Below are 19,875 nucleotides of genomic sequence, written 5' to 3'. Positions count from 1 at the left end.
CTGGGCCTAGTCAATTAAATGTATGCTCAGCCCACACCCTTATAGTCACCAGCTTTATTGACAACTTGCGTCCACGGCTTCGTGGGGTCTGGGTCACACTCGAACCCTACCATCAGCTCCCATCAACTGAAATCGGGACTCGTCTGACCAGAGCACGGTTTCCCAGTCGTCTAGGCTCTAAACCACGTAGCCACGGGCCCAGGAGAGGCGCTGCAGGCGACGTCGAGAGCTGTTAGCAAAGGTACTCTTGTTGGTCGTCTGCTGCCATAGCCCATTAACGCCAAATTTGGCCGCACTGCTCTAGTGGATACTTTCGTCGTACGTTCCACATTGATTTCTGCGTTTATTTCGCGCAGTGTTGCTTGTCTGTTAGCACTTCGCAGACGTCATTGCTCTCGTTCGTTAAGTGCGTTGTTCGTGGTGAGATGTAATGTCTGAAATGTAGTATTCTCGACACTCGGACACTGCGGCTTTACGAATGTTGAACTTCCTAGCGATTTCCAAAACGAAATGTCCCATACGTCTAGCTCCACCTACCATTCCACATTAAAAGCGTGTTTTTTTCCGTCGTGCGGCCATAATCACGTCGGAAACCTCTTCACAGTAATCACCTGTGTACAAATGACAGTTCCGCCAACACACTGCGCTTTTATACCATGTGTACCCGATACTGTCGCCTTCTGTATATATGCATATAGCTATTCCACGAGTTCCGTCACCTCAGTGTAATACAATGTGCCACCAACCAGAAATTTATTACAACCATCGTAAGACGTGTATATTTCTATTGTCTACTGTCAAATCACAATTTATGAAAGATGTTTATATTTTATTAAAAGGATTAAGTAGGAATAACTAATATATGCCATTTTGGAAATATTTGTGGTAGCAGGGAATGTCTGCACCAAAGTATTGTTGGCGGGAGAGACCGCACAATGATATAATTTTAAAAAGGGCGGGAGAGACCGCGTATGGATACATGTTAAGAAAAGGGTGCGAAAGACCGCGCACTGATACATGTTGTAGTGGTAACAGGGATTGTCTGCACTAGAAAGCGTTGTTGGCGGGAGAGACCGCACTTTAGCGTTCGTAGGAAGTCAGTAGTAAGCGAGATGTGAAGCGAGTCGGTAGCAGGTCTGAAGCGAAAGGTTGAGAGGAGCGGTGTGCCTGCCAGCCACCAGCTATGATTTACAAGAGATTATAAACGGATCTACAGAGACATCAGCTAACTATTATCATAAGAGGAACTAATATTATTGAATTATTTTTATGAGAAACTCAAGACCACTGAAGGTATGTTTGCGCAATGCTAGTTGTAAGATTATTGTAAACAGTAAGTCCCATTTGAACGTTTGTAAAATCATTTCATTACCAACGTAAAATATCTGAAGAATCGTTTTCAGAATATAATTAATTTTTGCCAGCAATATGGCATTACTGATTACAATCCATCCCAAAAACCATCAACGTAAAACTTGGCAAAATTTTATTGTTGTCAAGTAAAAGTTTAACTATGAGCCGGCCGCGGTGGCCGTGCGGTTCTAGGCGCTCCAGTCCGGAGCCGCGCTGCTGCAACAGTCGCAGGTTCGAATCCTGCCTCGGGCATGGGTGTGTGTGATGTCCTTAGGTTAGTTAGGTTTAAGTAGTTCTAAGTTCTAGGGGACTGATGACCACAGCAGTTGAGTCCCATAGTGCTCAGAGCCATTTTTTTTAACTATGAATTACGTAACTTCAGTCATATTAATTAAAGAATAACGTCAGCTTTGCTATTAAAGAAGAACTTCAGCTTTGGTAATAAATACAGCCACTAATTATGACAGCCCACCAGCAGCTAACAGAGTATAGAAAAACAGAGTAAGTATATTCATGTTGCAGTTCGATGTAGCAGTCAGATGGCGATCCAGTAACAGTAAAAAAGGTAAGGAACAGTTTTGGGTTATTGTAGGTAACGACTGGGGGCCACGACGACGACACATTCTATGTTTCGTCGAAATAATCAGAAAATCACTTTTAATAAGCAGCATTTAAATTTGTATGCGAAGATTGAAAATGAGAATTAATTTCAAAGGGAACATTTCATTTGTTATTACTAAGCAAGAGATAGAAATCCTAAGGGAAGGTTTCATAGGTTATTGTAGAAGGGAAGGTTGCGTAACAAAAGAGATATAGAGGAGACGGGAAGGTTTCACCATCGTCCAGTAAAATTACGCAGGTGTCAACAATTTTCTTCCTATTGTTTCGTATCGGCTAAAATCGAGGGTAAATCCCTCCTGTAAGATACGAAACACACGTCACTGAAACACGGCGCACCGTGGGCCGTCACGCCGCAAACGCTATATTCACTTTGATCTTCATGCCGCAAGATATTTGGTTCCGTCATTGGGCAGTGTCTGATAGGAAGGAGACTGATGACCACTCCGTCCCTTCTGGGAGTTCGAAAGGAAGTGTGCCGTGGTCGAATAGCTGGTTAAGACTGACAGTTATTGGCCGCTTCCAGCCACTGTCTTTTCCATTCAGCCAAAATCTCTTTTTCAACCACTGAAAGTAGCCTTTAGGAGGACTTTAAGGCAAACTGTGATATTTTCCAGGTAAGCTGCTTTCGGTGCTCTGTCAGCTTTCTCATTCCCCTCGGTTCTTAGGAGGTCAGGGACCCAGTAGAAGGCCACGACTGTCTTCTGCCTGCGGGAAGATACTGGCCGTGCGAGATGTGTCACAACACACGAAGAAATAGTGATATTCGCGGTTGTAAGTGCACTAAAAACAATCACTGTTACTGGTCTGAGAATCTTGCATGAATAACAGTTGCACTCTTATCATTGTTGTATATTTAAGGATTTTTCACTGTTGTGATAGTTCCCAGGGTAGCGGATATAAGAGAATAATTCAGTGTATTATACTCAGAAAACATTTTCGGGGAACCTCCGAAATTTTGTCGGTAGAGTAAGGTTTCACTCTACTTTTTTTTTCCTTACCTTCGACGTGGCCCGCCACGAATACTTCATCTAAGGGTAGCACCTGCAACCTACGTCCTCAGTTATTTGCTCGATGTATTCCAAACTCTGTTTTCCTCTACAGTATTTACTCTCTACATGGGTTCAAATGGTTCAAATGGCTCTGAGCACTATGGGACTCAACTGCTGTGGTCGTAAGTTCCCTAGAACTTAGAACTACTTAAACCTAACTAACCTAAGGACATCACACACATCCATGCCCGAGGCAGGATTCGAACCTGCGACCGTAGCGGTCGTGCGGTTCCAGACTGTAGCGCCTTTAACCGCTCGGCCACTCCGGCCGGCTACTCTCTACATCTCCCTCAAGTATCACGGAAGTTATTCCGTGATGTGTCAAAAGATGTACTAACATTCTGTCTCTCATTCGTGTCAAAGTTTTCCACATATTCCTTTCCTCGCCGATACTCCGGAGAACCTCCTCATTCCTTTCGTTATCAGTCCACCCAAATTTCAGAATTCTTCCGTAACACCATATCTCAAAATCTTCGATTCTCTTCTTTTCTGGTTTTCCCGCAGCCTATGAATCATTGCCACACAATGCTGTGCTCGAAACGTACATTCTCAGAAATTTTTTCCTCAAATTAAGGCTTGACGTTACTAGACTTCTTTTGACCAGGTTTACCTCTTTTGTACCTGTGCTAGTCTGCTTTTTATGCCCTCCTGGCTCCGACCGTCATGGGCTATTTTGCTACCTTGGCTGCAGAATACCTTAACTTCATCTACTTCGTGATCACCAATTCTGATGTTAAGTTTCTCGCTACTCTCATTTTTTCTACTTCTCATTACTTTCGCCGTTCTTCGGTTTACACTCAGTCCATATTCTGTACTCGTTCATTCCATTCAGCAGATACTGTAATTCTTCTTTGCTTTCACCGAGGATATCAATGCCATCAGCGAATCTTATCATCGATATCCTTTCGCCTTGAATTTTAATTCCACTCTTGAACTTTTCTTTTATTTCCTTCATTTCTTCTTCGATGTGTAGATTGGGCAGTAGGGACGAAAGACTATACCTCTGTTGTACACGCTTTCTAATTCGAGCACTTCGGTCTTTGTCTTCCACTTCTACCGTTTCCTCCTGTTTCTTGTGCATATTGAATATTACCCATCTTTCCCTATAGCTTACCCCCATTTTTCTAAGAATTTCGAACATCTTGCACCATTAATATTGTCGAGCGCTTTTCCCAGGTCGACAAATCTTATGATGTCCATCCCTCTTCAACTGAAGTGCCCTGTCTCAGTGGCTACAGCCTCAGAGAAATTCAGGCGTATCTTCTCTTTCCATAGTACTCCTCTATCCCATTTCTTTGGGCATTGATTTTTTTGATTAATCTGTTAATCTTCAACCTCCTTTTCATCACTACTAAACTATGATCTGAGTATATATCTGCTCCCGGATACGCCTTACAATCCAGTATCTCATTTCGGAATCCCTGCCTGACGACGACGTAATCTAACTGAAATCTTCTCGTATCTCCAGGTCTTTTCCAATTAGATATCTTCTTGAGATTCTTGAAGAAAGTATTTGCTGTTTCTAGCTGAAGTTTATTGCAGAACTCGATTAGTCTTTCTCTTCTGTCATTCCTAGTACCAAGCCCACATTATCCTCCTCCCCCTACAACAGCATTCCAATTACCCATGACTATTTCGTATTGAATTACCGGTTCACTATCCTCATATACTTCCTCTATCTCTTCATCTTCGGCTTGCGACGTCGACATGTATACCTGAATTATCCTCGTCGGTGTTGGTTCGCTGTCGATTCTAATGAGAACTCTATATAGCAGAGGACACAGCAGTGAAAGGGGTGAGGGCTTTCATTGCTCAAAATTGTACAGGGAGCAAGGAATATAGGGGGTCTTTATGGAAGTCCTAGGCTCCAGAAGGCCGAGCGATTTAGCTGGTATCTAGGAACAAATGCAGTCGAAAGACGGTTTTACGGCTGCCTTCTCGAAGGAGCTGTAGGGAGAAACTGATGGTTGCATTTCGTGAAGCAGGTCTCACATTAGAAGGCGGGCATCCACAGCCTCATACAGTGAGGAGACAGAAGCCATGGGATGGCGATACGCACATATAGAGATAGTGCTAGTTTCACGTGCACAAGATGATAAAGGGGCAGTGTATTGGTGGAACTGTCATTTGCACTAAGTTGATTCACATGGAAAGGTTTCCGACAAGATTATGGCAACACGATGGGAATTAACAGACTCTAAAGGCGGAATTGTAGTTGCAGCTACAGGCATAGGACACTTCATTTCGGAAATAGCTTGGAAATTCAACATTCCGAGATCCACAGTGTCAAATATGTACCGAGAATACCAAATTTCAGGCATTACCTCTCACGAAGCACACTGTAGTGGCCGACAGCCTTCGCTTAACAACCGGGAGCAGCGGCACTGGCGTAGAGTTGTCAGGGCTTACAGACAAGCAATGCTGCGTGAAATAACTGTAGATATCAATGTGGGACGTACAACGAACGTATCCATTAGGACAATGCGGCGAAATTGGGCGTTAATGTACTATGGCAACAGACGACTGATGCGAGTGTCTTTGCTAACAGCACGACGTCACCTGCAGCACCTGTCCTGGGCTCATGACCATATCGGTTGGACCCTAGAAGACTGGGAAACCGTGACCTGGTCAGATGACTCACGGTTTCAGTTAGTAAGACACTGTTCAAGCTGGTGGTGGCTCCGCAATAAAGTGGGCTGTGTTTACATGGATCATTGACTGGAAATAGTTACATTCGGCTAGTTGGAGACCCTTTGCAGTCGGTGATGGACCTCGTGCTCCCGCACAACGATGGAGATTTTACGGATGAAAATGTTCTGTGTCACCGGGTTAAGTTTTCCACGATTGGTTTGCAGAACACTCTGGTCAGTTCGAGCATATAATCCGACCACCCAGACAGCCCGACATGAATCCCACCGAAAATTTGTAGGACATAATCGAGAGGTCAGTTCGTGCACAATATCCTGCACCGGCAGCACTCCCGTGGTTATAGACAGTTATAGAGGCAGCATAGCTCAAAATTTCTTCAGTGTATTTATGACTTGTTGAACCCATGCCACGTTCAGATGCTGTTCTTCGCTGGGCACAAGGAGGTCCGACACTGTATTAGGGGGTGTCCCACGACTTTTGTCGCTTCAGTGTACATTGTCCGCCAGCCGTGATACAGTGCATGGCGAGCGTTGTTTATCCCACTACTCTAACCGCAGGCATCACAAGACAGTGGAGCACTTACTCGTAGAAGTAGTCGAGCCCCCGGACGAAGCGCCGCCAGGTGGGTGTGCTGATGACCTTCCACGGTGACAGCCGGAACTCCAGCTTGTATATCGAGTCGAACAGGACCTGCACGGTGTCGATTAGCTTCTGCGGCTCAGAGTCAGGCGGGAAATCCGGCTCCAGGCAACCGAGGCGCGCGTCCAGCGCCACCAGTGACACCGCTGCACATGGACCGGGATATTGGTCAACGTCATGTTTCCCAGCACCACAACATAGTATTAATTAAATGATTAGTGACAATGGTGTTCGAAACTTCCTGGCAGATTAAAACTGTGTGCCGAACCGAGTCGCGAACTTGGGTTGTTTGCCTTATACGAACAATTGCTCTACCGACAGAGCTACCCAAGAACGATTCACGAACCGTCGTCACAGGTTTAGTTGCGCCAGTACATTATCTCCTTCCTATCTTCCAAACGTCAAAGAAGTTCTCTTGCGAAACTTCTGTGGAGTTTGGAAGATAGGAGACGAGCTAATGGCGTAAGTATAGCTGTGAGGACGGCTCGTGAGTCGTGCTCGGGTAGCTCAGTCGACAGAGCGCTTCACGCAGAAAGAAAAGGTCACGAGTTCGAGTCTCGGTCCAGCACAGTTTTAATCTGCCAAGATGTTTCATATCAGCGTATACTTCACTGTAGAGTGAAAAACTCAGTTAGTAATGAAGTCTTTCTTAGCAAGCAATATTCTTCAGACAACAGCCCATGCACACTTGTTAGAAATTTGGAAAACTGTTTGGTAATGACAACAAAGACACTGGAATAGATTTTTCTTAAAGGGGCGTTTGTCATGTTGAGGAAACACTAAAAGCTGCCCCAAAACTAAAGTAAAAAACACAGGGTATTTCAAAAAGAATGATTTTTCAAAAGTCCTTATTTATTGAAAAAAAAACATAATACAATTGTGGGATCAGTTGCAAAATACTCAAAAAATCTTAAAGTGTTAGCTATGTTATTACAAATTCTCTATAATCCATCAAATGCAGCACCAACAACATCGAGACGATAGCTAGATTCGACATATACTTTACACGAAGTATCTGATTGTACAGAAGTTATGACGACTGTTATTCCGTTCTTCACTTCTTCTGCGTCATGAGGTAATGTGGTAATGAACACACTTTTCTTCACATATCCTCACAAGAAAAAATCGTATGGGGTCATGTTTTCTGATCTTGGAGGCTAACAATGCGAGGCACTGTCTCGGTATCCCGTGTCACCTATCCAGCGTCGCGGTACACTGAAGTGTCAAAGAAGTTGGTAGAGGCACGCGTATTCACATACAGAGATATGTAAACAGCCATAAAACGGCGCTGCGGTCGGCAACACCTATATAAGACAACAAGTGTCTGCCGCAGTTGCAGGATTCATGATGTTACTTGCCTCCAACACTTTTTCAGACATTAATCGAGTCCATGTCACGTAGTGTTGCAGCGCTTATGCGTGCTCGCAGGGCCCCTTCACGATATTGGGCAGGTATACCAATTTCTTTGGCTCTTCAGTGTATGAGATTCCAGCAGACTTGACCTGTTATTTGGAACCCCTAGCGAGACAGTCTCCCGATGCAACACGTAACTCTGTTTTTCAACGACTATGTGACATCACTAAATGGCACAGCACCGAGCAGTGCATTACTTTCGTTGCACGCGTCCCTGGCTGCAGTTGGAGTGGAGCAGGATGCTGAGTCAGCATTTTACATTGTGTTCGTCCACTTTGTCCAGGCCACCAATCACAGGGCACGGAAACATGCGGCAGGACAAGACGGAACACGTGGTGAAATATTTATACTTAACAGCTCTACTCCTGTGTGCCGATAGACTGGGTCTGATATAAACATCTATTTTTCGCATTGAGCATGTTTTGGACCAAAATACATTTTCAATAGTCGTCCTAGCCAAGAGAACGTGAAAGACAATATTGAAATGAACATGATAAATGCATTTAGATATGCATAAATAGAAAATAAACTTCTATGATACAACGGAGGTATAAGAACCTACAGTAGCTTCGTTACTTCATATGCCATATAGGTGTCCGTACTGAAAAGTACAAACACTTGAATCTGTGTCAACAACTCACCGAAGAAGACGTGATATATTCGCCGCTTTAGGGTGAAGCTCAATTCCACTGAAAAAAATTCGAATGTTGTCTACGAAAATTTTGTGAGTGTGTCGGCATGCAATACCCGTTGTTTCATGTGGTGCATTACACAGTAATTACATTTCGTTTTGATTTCTTACTTTCATTTGTCTTGACATCTATATTGTACATAAACTTCTTTACAGCAGTGTAGATGTCGGCGGTATGCACTGGATGTCTTGTTTGGAGACAACCCTGTTCCATACACTCACAGTACTTGCTGTTGACAACAGTAATGACCACTTGACTCTTCACCTTCAAACTTGCATTCAGGACAACTCCGTTATGTATTGGGTTTGTTTTTCAGCCACTGTTAGTTGTACGTTAACAGTTATAGACAGCAGTACGAATACGTTTACTATTGAAGAGATGGCTGACAAATTAAAAAATAATTCAAATGGCTCTGAGCACTATGGGACTTAACTGCTGAGGTCATCAGTCCCCTAGAACTTACAACTACTTAAACCTAAGTAACCTAAGGACATCACACACATCCATGCCCGAGGCAGGATTCGAACCTGCGACCGTAGCGGTCGCGCGGTTCCAGACTGTAGCGCCTAGAACCACTCGGCCACTCCGCCCGGCCGCTGACAAGTATCTTACGCTTGGGTTCACTGAATTTGTAAGGCTGCAAGATTTTGCCACCGTATATGAATAATTCTGATAATTCTGGCTCGACTGATTAACAGCATGCTAAGTGATCGGAAGTTCCAGGTAATCACTGGAAGCAACATAAGTAAGGAGAGGAAGCTGAACAACGGATTGCCTCAAGGATCAGTTCTCTCACCCTTACTGTTCAACCTATATCTATCTGATCTACCTGACACTTCGTCCAGAAAATACTGCTATGCCGATGACCTGGCTCTAGCCGTCAAACACCAGGAAATGAAGACAACAGAAGAGATTTTAGCCAATGACCTGTCTGCATTAGACAATTACTTCAAAATCTGGAGACTCCAACCCAGTGTGAATAAAACAGAAGTGTGTTGCTTCCATCTAAATAACCAGTTGGCGAACGTAAAACTGGAGGTAAGTTTCAGAGGCAGAATTCTTCATCACAACTGGAACCCAAAATATCTTGGTGTCATCCTGGATCGTACACTATGCTTCAAACAACACCTTCTTAACTTAGCTCAAAAGCTGAGGACTCGAAACAACATCCTCCATAAGTTATGCGGAACTACCTGGGGATCTTCAGCAACCACCCTGCGAACTTCAGCTCTGGGCTTGGTATACTCAAGTGCTGAGTATTGTGCACCTGTTTGGATGAGTAGTCATCATACAAGGCTTGTTGATACCCAGCTGAATACGACAATGCGCATAATATCTGGCACAATCAGATCTACTCCAGTTTATTGGCTTCCACTGTTAACCGGTATAATGCCTCCTGATCTACGCAGATGTACTGCCCTTATGAGAGAATTCCACAAGATCTCCAGGAATTCTAACCTACCCGTGCATAGCGACCTGCCACTTTTAAATCGCAAGAGACTGAAATCGTATCATCCAACTCTGTGCGATGCTGCTGACATGGTTGCTAAGAATTTCAAACCTCTTGAAGAATGGAAAGGTCGGTGGGAAGCAGTGACAGATGTGCACCTGCATAACATCTTCTCAGGTGCTAAACTTCCAAGTGGATTCGACTTACCACGCAAGACGTGGTCTACTCTCAACAGAATCCGTACCAGCCATGGGCGATGCAGGGATACTCTCTTTAAGTGGAACAAGCTGCCTGATCCAGCTTGTGACTACGGGGCTCCATACCAGACTGTTCGCCACATTGTCAGTGAATGCAGGCTTCGAGCCTATCACGGCGCCAAAGAGGATTTTCTGCTAGCAACTCCAGATGCAGTGCGCTGGATTGAAGGACTGGATATTCAGTTGTAAAGACAAACTTAAGTTTCTTGTGTGTCAATATGTACATATGTATATGTAATTTCATGATATGTCTGTATTAGCCATACGCTAAATAATAAATCTGATAATTCCTATTTCGTTTACTTAGTATGGGATCTCATTGTAAGTGGGGTTAACGAATTATCAGTCATTTATCGGTTGACACTGAATAGTCTCATACTAAAGTTTTTGTAGACGTGCGTGCTATGAATGTAATTTTGTGCTGGCTCTGACAGTAAGGAGAAAGCGGTACTTCTGTCTCCGGAAGCGACACGAATCAAGGGCTACTGGCAGGGCAGTTTATGGCTCTGAAAAGAGGACGCCATGCGTTTACTGCCGTCGCTGTGGCATCCGTCTTGAAGCAGGTGGAAAGGGTCTTCTTGTGGCGGCCCTGCGGTCGCTAAGGAGGCGGGGGTGAGACGATGCTGAAAGTATCTTACAAACGCCGCCACCAGCCTTTTTTTTTTTTGCATGAAGAATGCCTGCCACATATGCGAGCTAACGTTTGCAGAAGTTCTCATGCCAGACGCAAAGGCGAATTCCTGCCAGAAGACACAGAAAAGTACCTTCTTCTTCTTCATGTTTGGTAGCGCTACAGCCCTGGGCGAGCAATGGCTTCTTCAACTATTTTGCTCCGCGTTTCTCTGTTGTTCTGCTACTCTTTGCCACCCCCGCACTCCCGTACTCGTGAGACCCACTACTACGTCGCCAGTCAGTCTTCTTCTAGGTATCCCTTTTCGCCTAGCTGAATGGAACACACTCTTCATCACTTTCTTTAGAAGTCTATCCACTACGGTTCTCTCTACGTATCCTAATCATCGTATTCGCTGTGATTTCACAAATTTTACTACGTCCCTACCTTGTATTAATACTTGTAATTCCGTGTTGTAGCGTATTCCCCGTCCTTCTTCTTCCCTTGCTGGACCATAGATTTTGTGTAATATTTTCGTTCATAGGTTCTTAGCGCATTTATATCATGTTCTGTCAACGTCCATACCTCTCACCCGTATGTAATAACAGGGCGGAATAGGGAGTTATATATTAGTAGTTTTGTTTTCCTTGTAACAAGGCTATTTCTGAAAAGTTGCATATTTGCAAGGTAATCTCTGTTCCCTGCTTCTATTCCTACCCTTATAGCCTTTCCAATACTGTTATCATTTGTTATTAGGGCTTCCAAGTAGTTAATAGAGGACACACCTTTGAAGCATTTCCTTTTGATGCTTAGGTTTTTAGGGGTTCTTCTGGCCTCAGATTGTGACGTTGTCGTACGTTTTGTTTCTATTTACTGTGAGGCCAATTTTTAATGTTTCTGTTTCCATTGCCTGGTGTGTTTGTTGGATTACATTGATATTTCTTCCTCCTATAACAGTGTCATCGCCAGCGACCTTGACGCAGTGGTAACACCGGTTCCTGTCACATCACCGAAGTTAAGCGCTCTCGGGCGGGCTAGCACTAGGATGGATGACCACCCAGTCTGCCGAGTGCTGTTGGCAAGCGGGGTGCACTCTAGCCCTTGTGAGGCCAACTGAGGAGCTACTTGTTTGAGAAGTAGCGGCTCCGGTCTCGTAAAGTGATATATGGCCGGGAGAGCGGTGTGCTGACCACATGTCCCTCCATATCCGTATCCAGTGTGGCCTGTGGGCTGAGGATGACACGGCGGCCGGTCGGCACCGTTGGGCCTTCCAAGGCTTGTTCGATGGACTTTAGTTTAGCATAACAGTGTCATCAGCGTATGGACACGTCTGGATAGTTTTCATTAATATGGTGCCTCTTTTGTTGATTTTATTTACTACACTATGGAGGGCTGCACTGAATAGGACAGTGGAGACACTATCACTTTGCTACACGCCTTTACTAAAATCAAAACTTTCACGTGTCTGGTTGGCTGAATTATAGATAAAGGAGGGTCACTATTTTTTCTAGAAGTTGCTACCGAACCGAGCATGAATTGGAGGCAGTTGGCTAATAACTTCATGACTCACAGAGTCGTAGGTATTCCGTTTGTAGCGGGCACAGTGATTAGCCGCAAGGAGAGTTCACGCTAACGAGGTAAGGATTGCTGTAAACTGGCCACTGCGCGGCGAGGGGACTCTCTGACGGGTGGACAATGTTTTGAGACCCTGCTGGTAAGGCGTCCGTCAACAGTCTCACAATTAGATTCGAAAGTCCTGATATCGTCACTAGGAACGGCATCATTTGTTTCTCTGTGAGCAGAGAAACGAACCTGTGGTGCTTTGTGGAAACTGATGTATTACAGAGTGCTTCTTTACTACCGTATACTTCAGTCAAGTCTCTGCTCTTGGTTGAGAGCAAGCAGAATTCTTGATTCCTGTTCGGAATTGTACGGAAGTACCTTCGTCCCTAGGAGTTTGCAGTCGCTGTTTCGCGTCACGTCAGAATTTTTACCTACGCACTGCACTTCGTCCCCACGACCGACGGCAGCACCAAGCAGACAGGTGCTGCACAACTGCTCTTCCCAGCACCACGGTGCGTCAGACAGGGAATCTTCAATAGTAAATGAGTTAAGTTCTATTTGTTTACTTGCAGAGCTCTTTACTGTCAGTGTCAATCAGGGTCGTGGCTGTCTTATCTTCGATGCTAATCAGTATCTACCACTTAGTGTTTCCGTCAGATAAATAGGGGAGCGAGTTCGGGTCAGATCATAGACATTTTGCCAATCTTAAATTTAGGTTAATGAGTAAGCATTTGCGTTCTATGTATATATTCAATTTGCGTATTTTTCTTGGAGAGTTCTTTTTAAATATCTTATCAGTATTCAGTTTTTCCACTTTTCCTACTATTGGACTCGCAGTAATGATACTGACTGAGTATTCAGTTTTTCTACTTTTCCTACTATTGGACTCGCAGTAATGATACTGACTGAGTTAGAATGGAGTACTGTCACAGCCTGAGGAACGAATCCACATGTTGTTCCCATTTGTTGGTTTCCAATGTAGGGCTAATTTAATTTAGGCGGGCCAAAACCGTTGCGAACATGACACTAACAGCCATACCACAAACATATGCAACTGATGAGCTTTGGAAATTCACTGGAAGAGCAGAACGAAGACGTTACGCTAAGAGATTTGCGCAGCGATGGCAACCAGATAGCAGTAAAATGGCTCTGAGCACTATGGGACTCAACATCTGAGGTCATTAGTCCCCTAGAACTTAGAACTACTTAAACCTAACTAACCTAAGGACATCACACACATCCATGCCCGAGGCAGGATTCGAACCTGCGATCGTAGCAGTCACGCAGTTCCAGACTGAAGTGCCTGAAACCGCACGGCCACCGCGGCCGGCCCAGCTAGCAGTAGTTTTGCATCATCTGCTACTTGATTGTCAGTTTGGTGAATGCATACTGCAGGTATCTTTAGTGTTACAAAAGTATTTCCACAAACATAATGGCAATTGGTGCCACAAACTGAATAGGTCATAATTACATTATGTCTCTATGATGATCCTGTTACGTCTGAAAAGGAAAGTTTACAATGAATGTGAATAACGAGGAGCAATTTCGGTGACTTTAATACTCATGAGAATTATCTTTCTTAGACATCCAGTCTTTTAAGTATCTTGTATTCAACTTTATAAATCACAACTGCTTTGAGGAATGTCTAAGTGATAAATTGTTTATGTTACTTACATTCGAGAGCCCACTTGTAGAGCTCGTTAAGGAAATTGTCCGGCATCTCCAGGTTTTCGTCCCTGAGCAGTACCATCCTGTGGGGAGAGAAATCCCTTCAGTGTATTGATATTATTTGGGTCAGAATTTTGTAGTTACTCTGCTTCAAAATAATTACGTACCAGACAAAAATATACATCGTCTGACAAAAAGGTGAAGTATCTATCATTTGCGTACTATCATTTGCCGGAAACTTCGTTTCGATATCTGCAACCGTTCACGAAGTAAAAGGGGCGTGTACGTCTTACATGACTCATCCTGTGTAGTTAACGTCGGTGTTCTGCTAGGTGTGGCGTCACAAGCCTTGTGGCATCTTCGGTTGCCCGCGCATGCACCCTGTATGGAATGGTGGCCTAAAAAGGAAGACGGTTTCCGGCAGTTTCCAGCGATATTCTGTAGCAGCGTTCCTCTTGATGATGGCGGACAATCGTGTTGATTTTAGGGTCCGGCAGCAAAACCGAGGGCACTACAGAATGATTTCATTTGAGCTACATCTACGCATACATTTCCCAGTACCATGTACAAAATGTTTAGAAAATACGTCCCATTACAGAAGACATCTTCTACACAACTGAATGTAGAAAGTTGGTGTAAATTTTAACTGACTCCATGGTGCAGAGAGATCATTCGCTTGCGCAATGTGCAAAGTGAGTCGTGATGGCGGTAATACGAGAACGAAAAGTATTATACATTCTCCGTTTCAACAGGTGCAATTCAGTTTTTTAACTGTCGCACATGCGCAACGAGATTTTCGTCGAGAGTATAGTACCGCACATCTAATAGCTCGAAGCATTCGCGGAAGGTACCAGCAATGCCACATTGGCCTCAAAGTCCCTCGGATTTCTTAGTATGTCTTTTTATGTTGTGGTAACTCAAGGACTCCATTTATGTGCCCTCATTCTAACACTTTGGAAGCATAGCAACAGCAGTGAAGGCAGTAACTCCGGACACGTTCACAAAAGAATAGCCGCGCGTGGTTAGCCGAGCGGTCTAAGGCGCTGCAGTCATGGACTGTGCGGCTGGTCCCGGCGGAGGTTCGAGTCCTCCCTCGGGCATGGGTGTGTGTATTTGTCCTTAGGATAATTTAGGTTAAGTAGTGTCTAAGCTTAGGGACTGATGACCTTAGCAGTAAAAAAGTCCCATAAGATTTCACACACATTTGAACATTTGAAGAAAAGAAGATGAGTTAGACTACCTTTCTCATACAAAATGAGGAACATATTAGTAGAATAAAGGTCCGTTTCAATTCACAGTAATTTCTTAATTTATTCCACCACAACCAGTTTCGAAGCACAAAGCTTCATCTTAAGATGCATCCAAATAATTAATGGAGGGGCCAGGGGTGGAGATGGGGGAGGGGAACCAGCCACTTCAAATGCCTGGGAGTGTTGGACGAGGAGCCACAGCGCATGCCTAGACAGCACGACAAGGAACTGACTGAACCTACAGCCACACATTTATGTTCCCACAACTATTAGTAGGCATCTGAAGATGAAGCTTTATTATTCGAAACCGGTCGTGGAATGAATTAAGAAATGACTGACAACTAAAGTAGATCTTTATTCCATAAACCTTTTGCATGTCTTATATAGTGGGAAAATTGAATATTTTTGAAGGACAAATGAGAACTTTTGCACTAAACATACTATTGAAAGTGCCCGCAAGGTTTTGTGTGCCGACGAGTAAATATACACCTTTGTCAAAACAGATGGTTCTTTTGAGAATAAAAAGTTTCTAATCCTGTCAATAACTCTTAGTGGTGTTGTAACAGGTAGAGTACTAGACTCCTACCCTGGAGGTCCCGTGTTCAGTGACGGTACGGGCGGGGAGTTTTCTTTATCCTGTTCCCTCCAAGGCAGCTCTAGGTCCACTCAGCTTGCTATCAAATGGCGGCCGGCCCATGGGCTCACCAGCCTTGCACTCCTAGTGCCCAGTGAAGAAAGTCTGCACTTGTCTGCAGTCAGGCCAATAACCTGGTCACAGGCTTACGCCACAGGCTTTACCTTCATTATAGTTCACTCCACATTTTACCCCCATTCACGTAGAATAGGTAGTCTAAAATTGGGCGAATATTTTTTAAACATGTAGCATTCATGGATGGATCGTGCTAACAACGATTGCAGATACGCCACAATGCGAAATGATATCTGCTCAATTTCGCGTGGACGGAGTTTAAATAGGCAGCTAAAGAATATTGGTATTTTTCGCCCTTAAAGACGGTTCTCGAACAGGTTATCGCAAGATGCACGCTTCTTCGATTGTATGCCACTGAAGATTCTTCAACATGTCTGTTACTCCCTCTCTCTCGCTGGTCAAACTATTCGCGCCTTCCTACTTTGTACACGCTCCATGTCCCAATTTCTGCGACCTGACATATGACCCGTACGCTTTAGCAATATTCAAGTATGAGTCACACAAATGTTATCTGTGCATTCTTCTTTGCAAACAGACTCCAGTCCCCCTGTATTCTACCAATGAATTTTAGCCTACCATTAACTTTACCAACAGTTAAGAGTTTTTGGTCGTTCCCTTACAGAACTGTGCTCATTGTTATTCCCGAATACAAGTATAAGATAACGGACTCCAGTTGTGGTCGATTAGTAGAATAGTCGAGACATACCACTCTTTTATCTTACATAGAATGAGCAACTTCGCATTTCTCTCCATGAAAAACTAGTTTCTGACCTTTGCACTGGGCTAATATTTTGACATTTACCTCAATACTAGACTTTTTTCCACAGCTTCGTCCACTTACGAGTACGGCACACATATTGTACAGTTCTCCTCCTTTCTCTGTCCATCTCCTTCTCTTCCCTCTTTCTTCCCGTCTTCTTCTTCACCCACGTATGTTCATCTTCCCAATCCCCTACGTCTTCCCCCCCCCCCCCCCCCAAATATTTCTGCCCATCTCCTCCTCCCTCTCTCTCTCTCTTTCCATTTCTACATCTATCTACATCGACATGCATACTCCGCAAGCCACCTGACGGTGTGTGGCGGAGGGTACCCTCAGTACCTCTATCGGTTCTCCCTTCTATTCCAGTCTCGTATTGTTCGTGGAAAGAAGGATTGTCTGTATGCTTCTGTGTGGGCTCTAATCTCTCTGATTTTATCCTAATGGTCTCTTCGCGAGATATACGTAGGAGGGAGCAATATACTGCTGGACTCTTCGGTGAAGGTATGTTCTCGAAACTTTAACAAAAGCCCGTACCGAGCTACTGAGCGCTCTCCTGCAGAGTCTTCCACTGGAGTTTATCTATCATTTCCGTAACGCTTTCGCGATTACTAAATGACCCTGTAACGAAGCGCGCTGCTCTCCGTTGGATCTTCTCTCTCTCTTCTATCAACCCTATCTGGTACGGATCCCACACCGCTGAGCAGTATTCAAGCAGTGGGCGAACAAGCGTACTGTAACCTACTTCCTTTGTTTTCGGATTGCATTTCCTTAGGATTCTTCCAATGAATCTCAGTCTGGCATCTGCTTTACCGACGATCAACTTTATATGATCATTCCATTTTAAATCACTCCTAATGCGTACTCCCAGATAATTTATGGAATTAACTGCTTCCAGTTGCTGACCTGCTATTTTGTAGCTAAATGATAAGGGATCTATCTTTCTATGTATTCACAGCACATTACACTTGTCTACATTGAGATTCAATTGCCATTCCCTGCACCATGCGTCAATTCGCTGCAGATCCTCCTGCATTTCAGTACGATTTTCAATTGTTATAACCTCTTGATATACCATAGCATCATCTGAAAAAAGCCTCAGTGAACTTCCGATGTCACCCACCAGGTCATTTATGTATATTGTGAGCAGCAACGGTTCCATGACACTCCCCTGTGGCACACCTGAAATCACTCTTACTTCGGAAGACTTCTCTCCATTGAAAATGACATGCTGCGTTCTGTTATCTAGGAACTCCTCAATCCAATCACACAATTGGTCTGATAGTCCATATGCTCTTACTTTGTTCATTAAACGACTGTGGGGAACTGTATCGAACGCCTTGCGGAAGTCAAGAAACACGGCATCTACCCGTGAACCCGTGTCTATGGCCCTCTGAGTCTCGTGGACGAATAGCGCGAGCTGGGTTTCACACGACCGTCTTTTTCGAAACCCATGCTGATTCCTACAGAGTAGATTCCTAGTCTCCAGGAAAGTCATTATACTCGAACATAATACGTGATCCAAAATTCTACAACTGACGGACGTTAGAGATATAGGTCTATAGTTCTGCACATCTGTTCGACGTCCCTTCTTGAAAACGGGGATGACCTGTGCCCTTTTCCAATCCTTTGGAACGCTACGCTCTTCTAGAGAACTACGGTACACCGCTGCAAGAAGGGGGGCAAGTTCCTTCGCGTACTCTGTGTAAAATAGAACTGGTATCCCATCAGGTCCAGCGGCCTTTCCTCTTTTGAGCGATTTTTCCTTTCTCCATTTCTCCGACTATCTTAACGTTTCCCTCTCTATCCATTTTCTCCATCCCCTTCTCTCTGCTCAGACACGCCCATATGCATACACATATCAGGGCCTGCACATTTCGAAATGTTTGGTGGGTAGTATCGATATACATACACATATCATGGAATGCATTTCGATACTACCACACAACATGTCAAAATGAGCAGGCCAGCCTAAATTTTAGGCATCATCAGTCGCTTTCATCCTTCTCCCTCCCTCAATAGGAGCTAGGTGTTTCTTATCCTCACAGTACTTCTTTCCAGATGGTAAATAGTATTCTACAAGATTTGGAATCGATCGAGTTTTTATACACACAGTATACACAGATTTTTACCTATGGCTTCACCCACATATGAATATGTCACATTGCACACATCTTCCCTCCCTTGTCTCTGTCCATCTCCTCCTTCGTCCTCTCTATGTCCATCTCCCCCTCTCTCTGTCCTTCTCCTCCTTCCCCCTTCATTTGCACATCTTCCCCACCCTTCCCCCTTCATTTGTACATCTTCCCCCCCTTTGTCCATCCCTTTCTCGCCTCCTGATCTCCTCTGCCCCTCTCACCCTCCCACTCTCTCGTTCCATCGCCTTCCGCCTCCTCTATTTCCTCCCCTCTCTCTCCCTCTCAAACTCCTCTTCTTGCTCTCTCTGATCATCTACACCCCCCCGGTTTTTTTTTTTTTTTTTTTTTTTTTTTTTTTTTTTTTTTTTTTTTTTTTTTTTTGGTCATCAGTCTACTGCTACTGACTGGTTTGATGCGGCCCGCCACGAATCCCTTTCCTGTGCTAACCTCTTCATCTCAGAGTAGCACTTGCAACCTACGTCCTCAATTATTTGCTTGACGTATTCCAATCTCTGTCTTCCTCTACAGTTTTTGCCCTCTACAGCTCCCTCTAGTACCATGGAAGTCATTCCCTCATGTCTTAGCAGATGTCCTATCATCCTGTCCCTTCCCCTTATCAGTGTTTTCCACATATTCCTTTCCTCTCCGATTCTGCATAGAACCTCCTCATTCCTTACCTTATCAGTCCACCTAATTTTCAACATTCGTCTATAGCACCACATCTCAAATGCTTCGATTCTCTTCTGTTCCGGTTTTCCCACAGTCCATGTTTCACTACCATACAATGCCGTACTCCAGACGTACATCCTCAGAAATTTCTTCCTCAAATTAAGGCCGGTATTTGATATTAGTAGACTTCTCTTGGCCAGAAATGCCTTTTTTGCCACAGCGAGTCAGCTTTTGATGTCCTTCTTACTCCGTCCGTCAATGGTTATTTTACTGCCTAGGTAGCAGAATTCCTTAACTTCTTTGACTTCGTGACCATCAATCCTGATGTTAAGTTTCTCGTTGTTCTCATTTCTAATACTTCTCATTACCTTCGTCTTCCTCCAATTTA

General features: G+C 44.2%; 1 protein-coding gene across 2 annotated transcripts in view; it reads right to left on the bottom strand.

The window, feature by feature from the left end:
- Positions 1–19,875, bottom strand: part of LOC124794766 (probable cytochrome P450 301a1, mitochondrial) — a 183,731-nt gene that overhangs the window by 40,158 nt on the left and 123,698 nt on the right. For both annotated transcript variants that reach the window (XM_047258388.1, XM_047258389.1), the window contains exons 6-7: positions 13,971–14,047; positions 6,256–6,457 (exon numbers count right to left, since the gene is read on the bottom strand). In XM_047258388.1, coding sequence (XP_047114344.1) covers positions 6,256–6,457; positions 13,971–14,047 — 279 coding nt within the window. The remainder of the gene's footprint in view (positions 1–6,255; positions 6,458–13,970; positions 14,048–19,875) is intronic.

The sequence above is a fragment of the Schistocerca piceifrons genome, chromosome 4, assembly GCF_021461385.2.
Source record: "Schistocerca piceifrons isolate TAMUIC-IGC-003096 chromosome 4, iqSchPice1.1, whole genome shotgun sequence".
Lineage (NCBI taxonomy): Eukaryota > Metazoa > Arthropoda > Insecta > Orthoptera > Acrididae > Schistocerca > Schistocerca piceifrons.
Note: the sequence above shows the minus strand (reverse complement) of the source record. Positions and strands in the feature narration are given on the sequence as shown.